The 20,551-nt window shown below is 43.6% G+C and overlaps 1 protein-coding gene across 3 annotated transcripts in view; it reads right to left on the bottom strand.

Annotated features, from left to right (window-relative positions):
* The window catches only part of SFMBT2 (Scm like with four mbt domains 2), a 128,586-nt gene that overhangs the window by 45,231 nt on the left and 62,804 nt on the right, over positions 1-20,551 (bottom strand). For all 3 annotated transcript variants that reach the window (XM_065855554.2, XM_071803535.1, XM_071803536.1), the window contains 3 exons: positions 16,712-16,809; positions 4,473-4,574; positions 3,665-3,812 (listed from right to left, as the gene is read on the bottom strand). In XM_065855554.2, the coding sequence (XP_065711626.1) occupies positions 3,665-3,812; positions 4,473-4,574; positions 16,712-16,809 (348 nt within the window). The remainder of the gene's footprint in view (positions 1-3,664; positions 3,813-4,472; positions 4,575-16,711; positions 16,810-20,551) is intronic.

Below are 20,551 nucleotides of genomic sequence, written 5' to 3'. Positions count from 1 at the left end.
CTTTCCAGTTGTCTGCCAGATATTTTTCAGCTTCATAAAATGAAATGGAAAACGGGAGACGTGCACGTCGCGTCAGGAGGGGATTCATCTGATTGCATACAGATTTTTGCAGTGGAGACGCCTTATAGCTGTGCCTGTCTCCTTGGATTCCCTAAAGAGTCAACGGAGAAACGGGGAGATCTAGAGGCCACCTGTCTGTCCATGTGTCCGTCCTTCTGCAGAAGGAGCAGAACTGCCATATGAAAGTCCTTCTCACTCTCCATTGACTCCAGAAGCTGCTAAGGTGATGGGCTGAGGTGGGGACAGCCACAATATAGTTGTCTACATTAAATGACCTGTGGTCCACCCCAGTTGCTAGGCAGTGCTCCCAGGGACCCAAAAACCCTCCTACACCCTGCACACTCTCGTATCTACGATTTAAACCCCTTACGGACAGGTTTTGAATCTTAATCGCAAGTTATGCAAAGTCTTGGCAGAGAGGATGGAAAAGGCACGTTGACAAGGTTTCAGTGAGGCATAAAAACTTGGCTGAGTTGTCACCACAACTGTTGGCTTGTCCCTACACCACTGAAATCACTGGAAGACCTTGTGTTGTAGACCTCAGCAGGACGAAAACCCAGGAGGTCAGTTAGAGTTGGCTACAACTCACTTCAGCAGCCCAAGGAGGATGACTCCAAGAGGACCATACTCAAGAACTGGCTTCAAGCAAGCCTGGACCTGTATATGGGCTTTCCCTGGAGCACCATGGTATGAACCAAATGTCATTAGCTCAGGGCTGCGATCCCTTCAGGTTCAGCCCAAGTGACAACCTTCAAAGCTTTGCTTGAGTGATTCACCAAACATGTAAAAACCCATTGTGTTTTCTACCTCAACTCTCAGCATAGAGGAGCCCAGCAGTTCAATCAGAAGCAAATATAAAAATACAAATGTACTGCAAGTTTTGCAAGTATCATTTTCTTAGCAAGCCTTACAACTAGGAGCGCTACCGATACATTTTTCCCCCATCTTAATAGCTGATAAAAAGGAACAATGGTTGTTACTCTAAAGGGAAGCGGTCTACAAATCCAGCTTTAATAAATATAAACAGCACTTGTTCAATATTTATACAGCAGCAGTAAATGGGTATTCATTTTTGGCACTGTACAGGAAAACACTGCTCTCTATTTCTAGTAGCAAATGTTTGCACCTCCTGTTCATGACTCATCTACTGTATGTTTGGCTTCAACAAAGGCCTGATAGGCAAAAAGGCAAGAGAATGATATCAGAGAAATAAAGGACTCTGAACCTAAATACCCCAACCTGGCATATTGTTCCAATGAAATAAAATCAGTTCATTTTAAATTCAGAGAACCTCCTTGTCAACAACAAACTAACCAAAAAAAAGCCAAGCAAAGAAATACAATACAGCAAATAAGACTTTTTTTCACAAAAAGGACTTCTTGTTCTTTTGCTCCACTTCTTGCCTTTCAACAGCGAGAGCTATTTGGGCAACACTAGCACGTTATCTGTTAAGGATAATGTTGGTTGGGAATGCGTGAGCACTAGGGAAGCAGGAGGCTGGTCAATTCTGGTGTGAGAAGGGGCAATTTTGGACCCCCCAGGGCAGGTAGAGCTGTCCCGTGATTTGGGTGGAAATGGTGGGATTTCCTCCTCTTTCTGCAGGCCTGCTCATCAGCAGCCAGCTCACACCACAACCTTCCTCACTTCCACAGCATTGCAGCCCTCGCATATCAGCACCGGTTATTTCTTCATCCAAACCTGATATTATTCTGCTCAGAAAAGATCGGCTCCCTCAATGGGGGTCTGGATGCTTTTCCCTTTCCCTTTGCTTTATTTTTTGGTGGTTTGTGATTTTTTTGTTATTGTTTGTTTTCAATAAAATTGTTCCGGTGTCTGATCACATTTCAGTGACTCAAAGAGCGTGTCTGCCAACAGAAGAGGTATTTCACACCAATGGTGCTAATATGTAGTTTGGGCACGCAGCCCTCATATCCAGTGTAAGAAATACAGGAATATATAGCGTGCATCTATCTGCCACTTGCTTGGTGCCTTTTTAATAGCTTCCCTCCAGGATTTCCTATCTGACAGCAGAAAGCAAATCTTATTTTCATCAGGGGAATGAGGGGAGACTTCCTACACTTTCTCAGGAGGCCAAGTGAACCCTGGTCACCAGACATCATACCAGATACCTACTTGCTCCTTAGACTTTACTGGCTGGGTTGAGAAATATCCACATGACAGATGTTATAGCCACTTCTAAAAAGTGCATGTACTTGACCTGTAAAACACCATCTCGGACAGACTTTGTACCAGCACAGATTGGAAATTATTAGGCCATGACCCTGTAAAGAGAAATGTCTGGCCTATGATCTGCTTTAGTTAATTAGCTGGCCTGAGGGATGCTGCATGTGGATTTGGGGTGGGAAAAAAAAACAACAAACAAGAATGAAAAAACACAAACAAAAAAAACACACATACAAAAAAACGCCAAACCAACCAAAAAATCCCACCACACAGCCAGAAAAAACCATTCCACGTACTTTCATTTTTATCCACTTTTCTGGTCAATATCATTGAGCACTCATGGAGACATTATCATTACACCTGGTTTTAAGCAGGAAGGAGCTAAAGCATCCAGACAGCACATTTATTTCAGTAAAAGCAACAGAGTGAACATGGATGCATCATATGCAGCTGCATGCACAGGACTTTGGTGGAAATTTCAAATTACATATGCTGAAAAGACACTTTGGATATACATAAGAGGACTCTGACTGTGTTAGGGAATAACCCTGTCTTCCCCAGGTTTGGCAGCAGCATACTTCTCCCAAAATTAAGACAAATCCACATGCACAAAACTTAGTGGATTTTTTTTTTTTTGAGGTATTTATTTTTCTCCCAAGCAACAGGGCAGCTCTGAGTTTAGCTGGCAGGGCACAAAGTGGCTTCAATACAGAAGACATTTAGATTTAGGAGCTTTCCTTGGGCTCAGTGTTTTACCAGTGTGGATGCTGTAGTGGAACTGCCTGGTTTCCCTCTAGTATGATGACTTCTCTTGTTCCTTTTGCTCTCTACACACACGAAGCATCACTAAGATGCATTTTACAGGAATTCACCAGGTTTTGCTGCAGCCTCCTTTAGACTACAAAGCACATGGACATCAATTCACCAGCAAGATGCATTTGCAGAGATGTTCTCAGGGACAGATTCTTAGCAGGGCCTGTTGCAACAGGACAAGGAGTGATGGTTTTAAACTAAAGGAGGGGAGATTCAGGCCAGACATGAGGAAGACATTTTTGACACTGAGGGTGGTGAGAGCCTGTCCCAGGTTTCCCAGAGAGGTGGTGGATGAACTATCCCTGGAGACATCCCAGGCCAGGCTGGACGGGGCTCTGAGCAACCTGAGCTGGTGAAGATGTCCCTGTTCATGGCAGGGGTTGGACTAGGTGGACCTTTAAAGGTCCCTTCCAACCCAAACTATTCTATGATTTCATGATTCATGGGGTGGTATGAGCCACAACAGCCTCAGTGACTCAAGAGCTATTCTGGCCCAAGAAACTTAGGGTGAAGCTCTGCAGTGAACAGCATCACAGTATTAAAAGCAATAATAACACAAAAACTTCCTTCAGAGGAAGCCTGTAAACCACCACGAAGGAATACGAACCCTTGGGAGGTGTGAGATTGACTCCGTTTTTAAGGCACCACTGTATTGGCAAGATCCCCAAGGAATCTGCATGGCAAAGCATTGAGATTTTGCTGGGTTCAGGTCTCAGGTCATCAATGGTCACTTGTAAATAATGATTGTTAAAAACCTAAGGGGTGAAAAAGAAGAAAACAAAACCAGAAGTTAATTTTGCAGTAATATTAGGCAATGTGAAAAGCTGAAACAGACAGGCCCTGGAATCAAGCTACTCCTGAAGATAACCCGCTCTTGCCTAACACTTTTCATCAAAGTGCTTCTAGCAAAGACACCGAAGCGTGAGTTTTACAGATGGGTAAACTGAGGCAAGGGAGAATGCTGGGGTTCAGGGTCACTCAGGGTACCCACAGCTGCACAGGGACTGCAGGTGATCCTGGAGTCCCCACAGCCTTCCCCTCTCTTGCCTTTGGGTGTGATCAAATACCCAGCTACCACCTCCATCCAGCTGTTACATTTCAAAAGGTTTCCCAGATGTGGGGAAAATACATACACATGGAGGAGACACAGAGATAAAATAGGGATAACTTTATTTTTGCAAAGAAGTGGTAGAAGGACATGCTCATCCCCATTGGATTTAAGTGCATATCATCAGATGGTGAGGCTTGTGGGAAAGAAACAGTTCATTAACTAGGAACAACCAAAGATTTTAAACATATTTCTTAATGTGTTCTCCAGTGAATGATGAACCACTCTTGAGTTTGCCTAAATGTAGTGAAGATCAGTAAGAGATTCCTAATCAGGCTCTTTTCATCCAGCCTTTCTGGGAACTCACCTTGGTCACTGATGCAGGACAGATATGAAATGGCTCCCTCACATTCACCGCCTCCAGCTTCATCCCCACAGTGAAGAAGTGGTTCCGCAAGTCAGCATGGTCCTGTCAAAGCGATGGGGAAGAGGAACACACAGTGTGTCAGCACCATCCACCAAGGAGGGGTTGATAAATTTCAAAATCTATTTGAAATGTGTCACTTAGCTGATTGAAATTTTGTCACTTAGCTGTTTACCAGATTGACTTTCAGCTCCAACTGGGTTCTTTTCATGCCAACCCACTCACAGAAAGAGAGGGGACAACCTCGCTCTTAGAGGACAGATCTGCAGGACCAAGCCCATCACACCTAAAGCACAACGTGCATCCATCTCATCAGAAGCATCTAACTTGAACTTGGTCAGCAAGGAGATCGTGCTCACCAAAGTGAGGACCCATCTGAGACACAGCTCCTGGAAAATCTCCCCTGGCCAGAGCGTCTTCACCTCTGACAGCCACCACCATCTGAGAGCAAACAGATCCAGAAGTGCCAGGACTCAACCTGAGGTCCCCCAGGGTAATGCACAGCACGGGTGAAAACACCTTTTATCCTGATGGATGTCCAATCCCTTCTGGGCACCAAAATAAGGGCTTGGGCTGGTTTCCATGTGCTGCGAGATAAGAAGGTCTTTTCTCCAGACAGGAGACTAAAGGTGGATTAAGGCCCAGACGATGAAGTCAGACCGATGTGGGCAACATGAGAACATGTTGGTGGGAAAACATGCAATTGTGTTTAAGTACATGCCCATCACAACACGTTCACCTGGGATCAAAGCTGGCTGCACACAGAAGCTCTGGGGAAGGCAGCAGGATGAAGTCCCAAGACTCAGAAGAAACTTAGATTCAGCTCCCTGACAGGCCATTAGTTTAGTGTTTAACATCTACCAAAATATTCCATCCCTCATGATCCCTGTCTAATAGGTGTACAAGCTGGCGTCTTAATTCCAGAGTAATGATCATATTTTGTGTTCATTCAACTAAAATGTCCTACAGTGTTTCTGGATCACCTGTGCATTAGCCAATAAAAGCCTAAAAAGAGATAACGTTATATTTAACACACACATACAGACGATTCCAGACTACATGCAGAAACCTTGCTATCTCATAAACGGTTAGCAATGTCATTCCCATCTACATTCATTGCTACATGTTGTATTCTTGTTCTAAAATGATTTTCTATTGATCTGAAGTTCTGTGTCATTAGGCTTTCTTTTCCCAAGAAGTGCCTTCCCTCGTAGACTTAACGACTTCTATTTTGGGACCTTACATTCCTGCTGTCATTAGAGATAAGGATTTTTACAAGCCCCAACCATGTCTAAATGAATTGTTTTCATCTTACCAGCCTGCAATGTGACAGAGCCTTTTAAGTGAGAACCAAAAAGCAGCCCAAAAAATCATTATGAATTTAGTCACACAGCAGAACCAGCACAGCACTGATGGGGAAACTGAGGAAGATTCCGCAACAAAGGCCCAAAACCTTGAGGAAAGACCAGATATTCAGGAGTTTGGGTGTCCTACATGAGGGTCCACATCCAGCGTCTCTTAAATCTTAGGGTGGGGTTGTAAAGAAAAGGCAACTTTGCAAAATATACATCTGGAAGCAAGCTCAGACTGCAGCGTCTTCTCATCAAAAGTTCCGGGATTCAATTCACGCTCATATCCAGCTTCGATCCATAATAAGCCAAGATGCACCAAATCACTTAATCATGTTTATCTTTAAACACGCAAGTAGTTTTCATCAACTTTAAGTGATTTGTTGATTGAGACCAAAATATATCGAGACCAAGCCGTATTGCTTCTCATTTTTATTTGAATGCGTTTCTTTGGTTCTGTTTGTTTTGGCCTTTTTCAAATGAAAAAAATAATCAGGTAAGGGGGGGAACAAAAAGCTAACAACATTTAAAGCTATTTCACTTCAAAAGTATATCCCGTTTTCTCAATATGCTATGCACTTTAGGATCAAATATCCCTTCTCATTCAGCATAGCATGTAAATATCTTCCTCATTAAATTAATAGCAAGAGCGAACTCGCAAGGGGAGTTACGGGATCTCGGGTATTTCGCCTTTCTGAGGGTCAAAATCCTCTTTGAAGCAGGAATGTACATTTGTTCGGAGAAGGGCTGCAGAAGTTAAAAGCTTGTCTGTGTTAAATGTCATTTTTGAGATGGGAAAGCTTTCATGGAGAAAAAGCCTTTGTATTGTACCTCTGGCAAATGGTCAGAGTCTGGATATTTGATCTCTCTCGTGTATTTGCTAAAGAGAGGCAGCAAAATTTACCAAAGCAGCCTTAGAATTTTGCAGCCACAAAAGGACAAAAAAAATCCCGATGCTGTTCTCCCGTTCCAGTGCTGGAGCTGCCTCAGCCAGCAGGGAATTACTTAGGATTAGGCATATGCTCCTCTTCAAAACTCCCATTAATTTACATAATTTCTAAGAATAGGTTACACACAAGTGAAGGCAAAGCTTTTAATTAGTATTAGACTCAAAGTGATACACTGGATAATGAACTGCTCTCTCCTCCCTTTATTCATGTTGACAGGAAAGATGCCTGTTTAATAAAAGCAGCTACAAGAATAGGACTGGAGGGGTGAGACGTTCCCCTCGTCATTGCCAGGCTCTGCAGTTAACAAAAAGAAATGCCTGAAACAATTACGGGTGGCAGAATCCCACCCTTCACCACTATTCCACAGCATTCAAGGACACCTACAAGAATGTCATCAGCCACTATTTTCTAGCAACTTCTCTGAAAGAGTTTCAGTTTTCTTTGAAATGGAGATGAATAGGCAAAATATTTTTGACCAGCTGGAGCATTTTACAGCCTTGTGCCTGGTGAAACTTCACTTCTACTGGCAGTCAGTGCTTCCCAGGAGCAGCCCCACTCACCACATGGATTTGTCATAGAATCATAGAATAGTTTGGGTTGGAAGGGACCTTCACAGCTCATCCAGTGCCACCCCTGCCATGAGCAGGGACATCTTCACCAGCTCAGGTTGCTCAGAGCCCCGTCCAGCCTGGCCTGAGATGTCTCCAGGGATGGTTCATCCACCACCTCTCTGGCCAACCTGGGCCAGGCTCTCACCACCCTCAGTGTAAACAATTTCTTCTTCATTTCTACCAGCAGATTGTCTGTCTTGTGGTTCACAAGCCCGGAGCAGGTGATGGAAAACACCCTCTGACTGCTGGAGAACAATCAAGTGAGCTGGATCAACAGTCGACAAGGATGCAGAAGAACCCCTCAGAGCAGAGAGAAAAACCGTACCAAGGAAAGCACAACGAATTAACGAGGCATAAGCACCACAGTCGCTCATTCAAAGGGTCACAATCTCTAACATGATGGATTACAGCCTGTGATGGCACTCGCAGGTAATAGATGGAAAATTGCATAACCCCGTTCTGAACGTCTGTCACTTACAGCCCAAACCCACTGGCAAAAGCCAGACCTGTCACAGCTCTCACTACAAACCCCAAGAAGCAATTAAACTCAGCCCCACACTCATCGTTTTAGAGCAGTTTGCATTTGCAAATCTGCCAGCAAGCACAAGCTGAGACCCTTCGGGCCACCTGAAAAACAGCCCCGCTTTGATACGCATCTGCATCATTATCTCTGTCTTCAGACACCGTGTGTTTCTGCGACCTTTCTGCAAAAATCCTGATGGGCTTTGCAACAGCTCACTGGAACCAGCATCACCTGCAGAGCTGAAGGCTGGCATGTCTGAAGGTCAAAAAACAAGTCAGCAATGCTGCTGGGAGGAGAACCAGGCTCCTAATTCCCAATCCTTTTCTGTAGGTACTGAGATAGCTGCATAATTTTATCCTTTATAGGTAACGAACCACGAGCAGTGCAGGTTTCAAAAATGTCAGGTGACTTGGGAGCCTAAATGTCATTTCAAAAGAGATTCACAATTAGATTTACAAAAGTATTCAGATTCTAAAGGGTGCAGAGAGACTTTAGGGAGGTACCTGTGTGGGTGACATGTTGAAGTCCTAATAATAAAGTCTCCAAGCATTTGCTTTAGGTCTTGAACACAAGAAGATACATTTAACAATCATCATAGTCATTTGCCCTTTCTGGTACCAAAACACCTTGCTAAATACGGCTTATGAGTATTTCTGTTCAATGAAAGCAGTTTAAGAGCAAATAAACACAAATCTGTCATGTCATAGCAGCATTCTCGTCACCAAAGGGTGAAGGTCAGGTAATTTTTCAGTGCGCTGGGTAATGCAGATAGATCAGGAGGACTTGGCTAAGCTGCTTTTGCTGTCGACATTGAGGGAAGCCATACTATGGGTTGGTTGCTCAAGCTGCATCCACAAACCCAAGGAAGGACGCTGTCTTCCGATTATGAAATGCTCATTTTTATCCGCATCTGTTGAACACACAACACTGGAGTGACCTCATTTTAAGCCCAGCAGCCTACACAGTGTACAGATAAGAGGAAAAGGCTCTAATTTGAACTCTAATTTTCAAATGCCCTAAAATTCAGCGCTCTTTTGGTCCAGGATAGTGAGACTCACAACAACTGTAAGACTGCAACTTTCTGCAAAAATTCAGAACTAAGTCTGAATGCTGAAAAGCTGCAAAGATGAGAAGCTGATAAGAAACACTGAGTGCTTAATAAATTACTGACCTGAGCCTCCTTCAATCCTCACCAACTGTAACAGTGTGAAATGCTGTTGTCTTTAGTCACATCTCTCCTGGTTTACTCTACTGAAAGGCACAGAAGAAGTGGGCCCCATCTGGTATGATTGGAAACATATTATTTGATTCAGTTTTTGTTTTCAAAGAAATTGCTTCCCTCAGTGTTTTCCCTAATTCTCCAAGAAACTAGCTGCTTCTAATAGCCTAATTTTAATCACAAAGCTCATGTGTGGTAACCAGTCACAAACACACTAATAACAGTGGTTAAACTGCCTCTACAGGAATCTGGCATTTGTTTTTTAATTGAGAAAAAATAAATAAATAAAGAAACCTTCCCAAATGCAATCTTCTGCATTATTTGCAGATGAATCTGTCTTGTTTGCGATTCATCAGCTCCCTTTGCTAAACATGGAGCAATTTTCCCTGAAGACACACTCACCACAGGGAGACAAAAATCCCCTGGTAAGACACAACTCAAGCAAACTGTCTGTCGATTTGACAAATGCAGTCATGGGAAGACCAAAATGTAGAGATGTGGCGTGGGATGAAGAGGAATGGGTGCCGGGAACGAAGCTTTAGAGATACCGTGACCCTGAAGTAATGAGCAGGAGAGCCAGCTACAAACCGCACCTACTAAAGAGCCCCTTAAAAACTGCAGATGCATCTGCCTAGGATCAAATTTAGCCCTACAGATTTTTAAGCTTCTCTTGTTGAATAAAAAATAGTTACCATAGAAACGGCAACATAGCGGAGTAGCCGGTCTAAATCCAAATACACCTTCTCCGTATGGCTTGGCCCGCCGCAGATGGCATTAGGGCAAAGATCCCCTCCTACGCAGCGCCTGCTTTGATTTGCTCGGGCAGTGGAAAAATGGGCAGAAGAGGTAAAAGAGACAGATATGCATTCAATCAGGGGTTTTTTTGCATTCGTTTCCTGGGGTTTTTAATGTCTTACAGCATTCAGCACCACCGCAGCACTCCCCAAGCATTTGCTAAGGAATCCTTGTTGCATGGGTCCCAGTTCACAAGTGGTGAAGTCAAGTGGAAAACACAGGTGGGAATACCAGTTTGAGTGCTCAAAAGGAAACCATCAGTGTCTCTTTCCACACCCCTAAATAAGTATCTTGGCTCCAAAGCGGGAATGAGTCCTCACAGGCACTTCTTTGTACCAAGTCTACCCTTAGTAACGTCATGGCAGTAATCGCTACTGAAAAATCAATGGGAAATTGTTAGAGGAGAGAGGATCAGAATAAATTCAGTGCATATTGTGGGCTGCAAGCACCCTGCAAAACAGCTATGGACCACAGTTGGCATTGGCTTTATCTGAGAAAAATCATCCATCTCTAGGTGGATGGTCCCTGCATTGGGGCAGACTCCTGCTGTATGTGCAGATGAGCCCTTGTCTGTGGAATACACAGCCATGCCCAAGAATGAGGGACGCAAGTGCTCAGGTCGTCATCCACAAACTCACCCATACTGAGCCTGGATACAGTACATAAACTGCATCAGGTCCTTTTGCAAACCTCTCACCATCCTGAGAGATTCCTGGGACCTAACAGAGAAAGAAAACCACACGTGCTGAATGTGCAGTGTTTTTACACTGAGGGTGGTGAGAGCCTGGCCCAGGTTTCCCAGAGAGGTGTTGGATGAACCATCCCTGGAGACATCCCAGGCCAGGCTGGACGGGCTCTGAGCAACCTGAGCTGGTGAAGATGTCCCTGCTCATGGCAGGGGTGGCACTGGATGAGCTCTGAGGGTCCCTTCCAACCCAAACTACTCTATGATTCTACAACCAGAGGGAGAAGGAAGGGTGAGGCTCCCAGTTCTCACTCACCCCATCTGCTTTGAACTGTCTTTGACTTTTCTCTTCCAACCCTGACTTTCACACACTGCTGCCAAACAGACCCTTGAGGCATCTCAGATGGGGCCTAGCTTCATTCTTCTCCTTGGATTGCTCTCTCCACCCGCTTCCTTGGCAAGCCCATGGTCAAGAGGGGCCTGTAGAGAAGTTAAAACTTCTCCCTGGTCCACAGAGGGACCACCAGACTCCATCTCACCCAAGTGGCACCTTTGATATCGGAGACATCCTTGCTCCCAAGAGCTGTAAAGGCAACTACAATTATAAGGACCCTTGAGCTATACTCCTAATGATGGTTATTAGGTATTACAAAGATAAATGGCTTAATGAGCTTGGGAAAGGAGTGGGTCAAAAGGCAGCTGAACAACAGAGGGATCGTGACACTGTGCCCATGTCCCAGTCAGGGAGAAGGGCTGGTGAGTGCTATGGGTGCGCAAGAATACATGCAGTATAAATAACGTGGCAGCCTGCAAACAGGGCGACTCACAGGTTATTAAATCACAGCGTGTGCAATGAGGACCAGCCAAGCCACAAGTACCTGGAGTGGCTGGAGATTGCTTGTCTTGGGATTTGGCTTCCAAGTGAAACCACAAGCATGTCCGTTTTAAGCTACTGTATCAGCACATGCCCATCTATTGAGGGGGCTGAAGACAGAAAAACTCTGTTTGACTTCCAGTCTGTTTATCCAGCCAGTTCAGGATTGTCTGAGCAGAAAGTAGTCCTTGGGTTTCTTTGTCTCACACTTAAACTCCTCCAGAACACCAAATAATGGAAGAAAACACCCAAAATCACCAGAAGGGTTTATTAAACTTCAGGGAGAAGTTGTCCTCTTAAAAAAAAAAAAAAAAAAAAAAAAAACCACTAAAAATCACAGTCTTGGAGAAATAGTTCTTCTTATAATGAAAATTCACAATTCATCTAATAGAAAAATCACATTTGAGAGGGGGACAGGGAGTCCTGTTTAATATTTCTCCTCAAACTTTTGAAGGCAAAACTTAAACTAAGTCCTGAATTTCAGGGGGCAGCTCTCGCCAGGGTGATGGGTGGTCCTCCATCACTCTCCTTAAGAGACACCTGTCCCAACTGATTCCTTCCATGCCATTGGTCTTAGCATTAATTAATACAATTACTGATCACAGGAAACATCCAAGAGCTCCAGTTAGAAACAGGGGAACACTGGGCTTGGGCATAGTGTAGAACAGCAGGTGTTTTGGTTTTGTTTTTGCTTTTTGTCAGAGAGAGAACAATTTCAAGCTGGAAAAAAACAACCACAACGTTAGGAAAAGAGGACCAGAAGGTGTGGATGAGAGGAATGGGACCAAAGGCTATAAATCAGGAGTTGCCACCTGTCTTAGGTAACACCTCTCTCTCCTAAGCATCTGTGCTCTTCAAGCCATTTAGCAAATTTTGGGTTAGCGATGTGGTTGGTGACAGCTCCACCCAAGCTACTCATCAGGACCCACTTTACAGGAATCAGATGGACCTGGGAATAGGATGCCCATACACAACACTTACAGAAAGATGATGACTGCCCTAAATTCTAGATAGGGTGTAGTTGCCCAAACAGAGGTGAAAGACATCTGGGGATCCACAATATCTGAAAGGGATCCAGAGATATGGCACAGGAGACCAAGGGGAGCACAGTCAGAGAAGATCCCCAGGACGCTATCTGCCTCTCTCTAGGAAACTAAATCCCATTATCTGTTTCCAGCATTCATCCTACCCAAGCTACAGGGCTGTAACTCTAAAAAATTCATTGACTCATAAATATTAGGGCTAGAAGGTGCTGAGTTTGGAGTCTGGCTTCCTGAGGAAGGCTCTCTCTTAGACAACACCAGCAATGCCACCATTGAAGCAACTGCTGAAATTGTCTCACTTAACTTGAAATCAGGCCCCCAGTAACAGTCTGACCACCCTTATTCATACGCAAATCCCTGGGCATTTTGCAAGGTGTCCTATGAAGCCTAAGCCACCATTTATGACCAGTACCTAGACAAGCATGGGGGATCCCTACAGCACCCTGAAAACAGAGAAGAGACAGCAAAGGACATATGTCCGTGGGTTGTGGCCTTTCAGAAGGATTTGTGCTACTAAACCATTCAAACACCCTTGAAAATCCTGTCTGTATTTAATTTTCTTCAAGGACCAACATATTTTCTGAAAAGAACAGGATGACAAAATAGCGGGTGTGTTGCAAAAAGCTTTTTGAAGAAAAAATTTATTCCAGGGTGTGCAGTTTGCAAAACACTATGTTTAGTAGCTATATAATAGCAGCATTTTCTGGCAGTTGCACATCACGTTCCTTCTCAAAGCATTTTACAAACACTTTCAACATATGGACAAGTGTAAAATAGCACCAGGAAAAAAATGAAGATCTTGTTTGCAGCCTTCCTCCTGATTTCTGCAATGAGCTTGTGGGGTCTGGTGCTTTTCTTGGATGCCAAGAGGGCTGCACATTGGCAAAGGATTTTTGGATCTGCTGCTGAAGACCACCACGTACAAACTGAGCTCTGCCACACTTCCGAGTGTTGGTAATTCAGGATCCATGGCTTATGAGGTCTTGGACAGAACCCAACCCTAATACACCAAAACCACAGAGCTCCACCATCAACGGCAACGATGGGCTGATAGACCCATTGAAGGAGCCACTTCTCCCACTACTAATGTGGATCTGCTTTCCCGGCAGCACCACCTGGGACCAGTTTGGCACATTACTGACGCTGCCCACATCCACTGTCAAAGGACAACAGTAATTTTAATCCAGTCAAATGTCCACATGCTCACCCTGGGGACCGCTCATGTCTGTGGAGCAAGAACACACGTTCTGCTCACCGATGGATTTCTGCAGGGAAATGTGGAAAACGCAGAACATAATTGCTCGGTGTGCAGTTTACCATGTCCATCAGAGGAAACACTTCCAGCTTTCCAGAAGATCTTTAACAGTTGCCAGCTGTCAAACCTTGTGTTTTATATCTCATCTAACAAATGACAGTTACAGTAGCACGGAGCCCCAGGCGCCACACAGAGACACCACTTTTGTGCTGGTTTTGCAAAAAAAAATTTAAAAAAATAAAAAAAGACACCTTTGGATTTAACTCTTTTTGCTGGGATTTGGCATTCTCCTTGAAGGTCCCACACACAAATACTGGCTTATCTTGTATCTCATAGTCTCCTAAAGCCTCTCCTTAAGTCACGTTTAAGTCGTTACTAGAGGAAGACATGCTCGCAGGCATGGACAAGCTCTTACATTTTCCTCCTTAAATAAGAGGCACAAGATGAGGTTGATTGCCCCTACATGGGCAGAATAACGTGATGCCCACACACAAACCATTTATTCAGCCTCCTGCCTTCCCAGCACCAGAACCTGGGGCTTAGATAACACCAGACATTGCATTCAGCTCTCCTTGCACTCATCTTCCACATTACAAATAAAGAAGCCCTATTGACCTAATCCTTCCTTTTTGTCATGTTTGGCCCCAAAGTAACTCTCTTCTTGGGCCACTCAAGCATTCCAATGTTTTACATTGTCTTCTAAGAGGAACATCTTTGCAAGCTCCAAACACACAGCATGGTAACTGGGACTTGCTGAATTTAAATTTATGACCCTCATGCGATAATTAAAATAGGGGGTATAAGCCTGGCGTGCTGAGAAGAGGCAGCAAAACAGCTGTTAGTTATAAACTTTAAAAAAAAGGATGTTTTATGAGCCTCATCAGAAACATTCTCCACTCTTCCATATAGACAGGAATAAAATTTACACATTAGGCATTCTCTATTGCGATTTAATCCCTGCCCCACACAATGCATTTTTGATCTTGAAACTGCAAATGCAAACTTTAATAGAGCTGGCGGATCGAAGCGTTATATGAAGTAAACGATAGAGACTCAAAACTCTCCGTACGCCACTCCCATCGCAACACGGGGCTTCTCAAACCCACATCCGTGCCGAAAGCCAAGGCACAAATCTTCCCACTTCTCCCAGCCCAGCACAGCTTTCACATTGCAAGCAAACAAGACGCTGCCTGGGTCATGAGCAAAGCGTTCTAAATTAATGTTGCTTATTCAAGGGCATCTCAGCTGGGTGAGGAGCTGGGATTCCTCATGGGAAGATGCCAGCATGTCCCTGCAGAAAGGGTGAAGGTGGCACCAGGGGTTTGTGGCATGTCAGCCAGGTTGGGGCATAGAATCATAGAATCATTTTGGTTGGAAAAGATCCTCAAGATCGTCGAGTCCAACCATTAACCTAACTCTGACACTAAACCATGTCCATAAGAACCTAATCTACATGTCTTTTAAACCCCTCCAGGGATGGTGACTCCACCACTGCCCTGTGCAGCCTGTTCCAATGCCTGACAATCCTTTCCATGAATAAACTTTTCTTAATATCCAATCTGAATCTTCCCTGGAACAACCTGAGGCCATTTCCTCTTGTTCTATCACTTGTTCCTGGGGAGCAGAGCTTGACCCCCCCCTGGCTCCAAGCTCCTTTCAGGCAGTTCAGAGATCAGAAGGTCTCCCCTCAGCTCCTGTTCTCCAGCTGAACCCCCCAGGTCCCTCAGCCGCTCCCATCACACTTGTGCTCCAGCCCCTTCCCCAGCTCCATTCCCTTCTCTCCACTCGCTCCAGCACCTCAAGGGCTTTCTTGTTGTGAGCGGCCCAAAACTGACCCCAGAATTTGAGGTTTGGTCTCACCCATGCCCAGAACAGGGGGACAGTCACTGGGCTGGTCCTGCTGGCCACACCAGTGCTGATACAAGCCAGGATGCTGGTTGCCTTCTTGGTCACCTGGGCACACTGCTGGCTCATATTCAGCCGCATGGCGGATATTCAGGACGTGGTGGATGTCCTCCTCCAGTTGCATAGAGGTTTTGGGGTGTCCCAGTGCAATGTTCCTTATGGGACAAGGGAAAGAACCCAGAGGGTCCCTATGCTGGATGAGCCAGGAATGGCAGAGGGGACAGACACTGTGGTCTACCAGGTCCCCAAGCAGGAGGTGACACCAGAGTACACACTGCCCCGAGCATCCTCTTGCACCCATGGCCACACTGCCCATCTCACCACAGCAAGGATGTAACTGCTAGAAACCTTACAGGCACAGCTAGAAATCGGGACTATCTGGAGCCGTCATAATTAACAGCAGTGTAGATTTAGATGGGAAATTAAAGCTGCTGCCTCAGGGCTGGAGCACATCTCTAACTATTAAAGAACAGAGTGAGGAAAAAAACAAAAGAAAAAAAGATTACAAGATGTGGGAGCAAAATCATCTCCCACTTCCACTACAGGTCCCTGAAGGAGGTTTCTCTGACTTGTGGCTCATGATCAGATGAAAATGTTGGTGCAAGGCTCACAAAAAGCTGCGTAATTGACGACAGCTTTCACATTTGTAGCCCTAAAATTTCACAGTTGTAGACGATGCCTTTGCACAGGTCTAACAGAGTAATTAAAAATTAAACATTGAAAATAATCTTGGAGAAATCAGTGCTGATCACCCCCAGCCCCTATAAAACACTGCAAGAAATTTGTTCTCAGATGAAAATCTGCATGAGAGTAAAACTGCATTTTAGACAAATATCTCACTTGTGGCTTTCATGGTGATGCATTAAAGCAGCAACTGTTTTTACTGCAGAAGTTAAACATAAACCACTAAACACTGCATGATATTTATTCATTGTTGGGTTCTGTAACTGAAGGAAAAACGTGTGTCTTTTACCTTGAACACTTCCATTGGAAGAGGAAAATTTGCTGCATCGTTAAGGGATTTTTCCAGAGCGCATTTCCACTCGGATATAGTCTTCAGAGAATAAATATCTAAAGCAATGACAGAAGAAAAATAAAATCAAGAGGTGACTGTTTGGGGATCAAACGTTTTTGAAAGACTTAAGCTCCTATGTCATAAAAATGGATAGTACAAGTGAAATGAACAGTGTGTAAATTCTGATCTGTATAGCGTGGATAAATCCAACACAAAAGCAACTAGCAGGGCCACATTTGAGGAAGATTGTGTTTCATATCCTGAAGTAAAACCCAGAGAAATACATGTCCTTCATTTCCTGTTGAAGAAACGACAACCATGTTATCTCATTACTTGAAAATAACAAAAACTCTCCTTTGATTTTCAGTTCTCAAAAAAACTGATGTTTTCCAGTTTGAGGAGCCTCAGGTCTTCAGCCAATATTAGTTATATTTGAACAAAACCAGAAATACCTTTACCAAAGCTTCTGTTCATTTGAAAGGGTTTATTATTATTATCATTATTATTATTATTATTAATTGCGGGGTTGGGTTTTTTTGTGGGAAGGACCATTTCGGTTACATCTCTACCCAGGACCATTTGTTGGTACCACACACTCAAACCAGACTATCACACCAATTTAAACACTTATACTTATGAATTTTCATCATTATACTTCCAGGCAACATCTTTGTGCAGATTCACATTGCTTTCAGCATGTTTCTTTAAATAGGTTTAATATTATTAAATCATTATATTAACAAGCCCTTTATGGCTCAGTACAGTGAAATGTCTACGAATAATCAAAGGAAACAATGTAGGAAACAATGCTATGATGAAGAACATTGTCTTGGATTTACTTCTGCCCTAGAAAACATATTGTTATCCTGCACATAACAAGTTATTGCAGAACATTCATATCAAGGTCTTAAAGAGACAAGATAGGTAGATAGATTGCAACAATTATTAAAATGGAAATGAACATTTGCTCAATAATAAACTTGAACCTTGATATGGAGTGAATAGCATGAGGTTTTTCTTCTGTCAGTTTAGCTTCATGCACTTAGATCACAGTTCAATTTGGCCCAATTTGCATTTAAATTCTGTACATCTAATAACCGTATATATTTACTAGCTACCAAAGATTTACTGCTGTATCTTACAATTCCGAAAGAGGAAATAAAAATATGTATTAAAAAAAAAGGAATTGGCAAGCACTGTTTTCACCTAGCACTGACAGTACAAGAGAATTTTATGCTCTGATCTCAACAGATTTAAGACCTTATGAAAACAGGATTTGCAGAATCACTCACTGGAAGTGGGTGTATTTATACTTCCACTATATCAAACCTCACTACTTCAGAGCAGACATCAAGGATATGCATATGAATTTAAATACACTTAAAGGGAAACGTTAACCTTTCAGGGCTATATTTTTAATTCATCAACTCTCTAGTTATTACCAGGAATATCCATGTCAAGTCTTTGTTTACAGTGTGTGCAGCAGTCACAAGTGTTAAGAAGGGCACTCTTTATCTAATTGTTCATTATTTTATAGCCTTGTTGCTCCAGTTCCCCCTTCCATTTAGGAGCTCTGATCAGTTTGAAGCCCACGGAAAGCAACGACTCAACTTTCTTCCCTTTTTTTTACTTAAATGATGCCAACCAGGGAAACAATACAACTTTATTTTATCCCAAGTTGCAGTCAGCCTGTTGTTTCAACTAACAAAAAGTCTGAGTTTTGGAAAACCCTGCTGTATGCTCCCTGGACACAGCAAACTAAAGATAGACCTTCGATTTCTATCATGATGGCAGTGAAGCACAGGGAAGAAGAAGAAAGTGGCATTTTGGGTGACTTTGTTCAAGATCAGTGACAACAAGCAGCAACTTCTTTGGGAAGTGTGAACAAACTTTGAGAGATTAAGACAATTCCAATGGTTTCAACAAACAGCAAGCAATATCATATGTGCATTTAATTACTGGCAGCTCGCTTAGGTTGGTAAGTACATAGACACTAAATCACACAGTTAAAAGAGCATAAAGCGTTTTGTTTAAGTGATGGGGTTGCAGGTAATTGAACAAAGTGTACTGTGTCAATTTGTGTTTAGGTTAACAAGGAGTGAGCAATTAAAATTACTGCCAATTTGTCTTTAAATAGAACGTAACATAAAATTAGACGATCCCTTCCTACATAAGCAGTCAAGGCAAGACCATCAGTGGGTCTGTGTCAAGTGGCCTCTGCTAATTCGCACTAGCAAGGAGGCTTATTTAGGATTAAGATATATATTTGGAGAAGACAGAACCCTCTTGCACATTAAGTCGGGGCTGAAATGTGGACAGTTTTCAGAAAAGAGCCATTTCCACCCAAAATACTGTAGACATTTGGATCCGTGGGATCTCCTTTATATGAAATGCTCTTGAAATCTTGAAAAGATGGACCGCAAACTGCTGCACAAAGTGAAACCCAACTTGGCAGGGTCTACGGGTGGGTCAACACAGAAAAATCACGGCCCAGACACAAAGGGAAATAAAGATAAAAGAGCACACCCAGCACCCAAGTCAAGGGCAGGCAAAGCACTGCAACGACCTGCAGAACTGACTTGCAGATGAACATCTGCATTTGACAGCAATTGAACACACAGCCTGATTTGGGAGGAACTGCATGTCCTCGGTATCTATTCAGAGGAGATTCATAACAGCTTTGATACGCAGTCTAAGGCTGTTCCTGTTATCAATCAAGGAATCATTCAACTGGCTTCAGATGCTCAAGTTAGACAACCAGGTCTGTGCTCCTTGCTTTCAACCCCCAAGGGGAAAAAACAGGCTTATGAAGATGTCATTTCACCTGGCCTATGCTAGACATGTCTTAGGTATCCCCTTTTCTCCACTGATCATAAAGAGAAAGCAATACCTCATGTTGAACTGTCTTTTTAAGGTTTACCCTACAGCAGGTGAATTTAATCCCTGGTGTGTAAAAAGTCAACATACTGCCCACACAACTACCTCTCTTGCCCAAGAAGGTCCATACTAAGTCTTTCATACAATGAAGGTCTTCCTAGCCCAAATTCTATTTACTACAGAAGTCACTAGGATGTAAGCAGGCAGAGATGTGTCCCTGGCACACTCTCCTGGCCTGGGGCTTGTAGGAAATTGCATCCTTTGACAATTTGTGGTTTAATAGCTTCATCCCTGAGTTTCTTTAGAGCCCTCTGCTGCCACCTTCTCATCCTGACAACTCACAACTGCTTGCCTACCTGCTTGCTCCCAGATTTCAGATCTTTGATCTGAAATAGATCCCCTAAGACCAGCCACTTGGCCTCTTCCCTCTTGTTGCTCTGGGTTAATGTGATACCACAACTATCTCATGAGCTTTATTCACCCATTGTGCTTTGTGAACATGTTGCTGTTGGGTGGACATCAAACGGCTGATATAGTCCACTATGTCAGAGGTGGCACAACCAGCATCCCTGCCTCTGGAAGACCATCGGATTCCCATTTCTGACTGGCTATTCCCTGCAGCGCAGAGCCTGAAAACTGGGCAGACCAGAAGCAGGGAGCATTCATGAGAAGACCTGTGATGAAATGGAAGGGTTCAGACCCAAAGGGTCTTTTCTCAGTCAACTCCTGTGAGATACAACTTGAGGAGATGTAGTGACCACCTATTTAATTCACTGGAAGTCAGGAAGAAGAACTGGGGCATTGGATTTATTAATAACAACGTTCACTAAAAAGTGAATGACCAGAGAAAATGACAAAGAGAGGAAACAGATATCAGATGAAGACAGATGAGAACACAAGAGAAAGACATTTTTAAAGCAG

This window comes from Patagioenas fasciata, chromosome 1 (assembly GCF_037038585.1).
Source record: "Patagioenas fasciata isolate bPatFas1 chromosome 1, bPatFas1.hap1, whole genome shotgun sequence".
NCBI lineage: Eukaryota > Metazoa > Chordata > Aves > Columbiformes > Columbidae > Patagioenas > Patagioenas fasciata.
The sequence above is the reverse complement of the archived record's forward strand: the minus strand, read 5'-3'. Positions and strand labels throughout refer to the sequence as shown.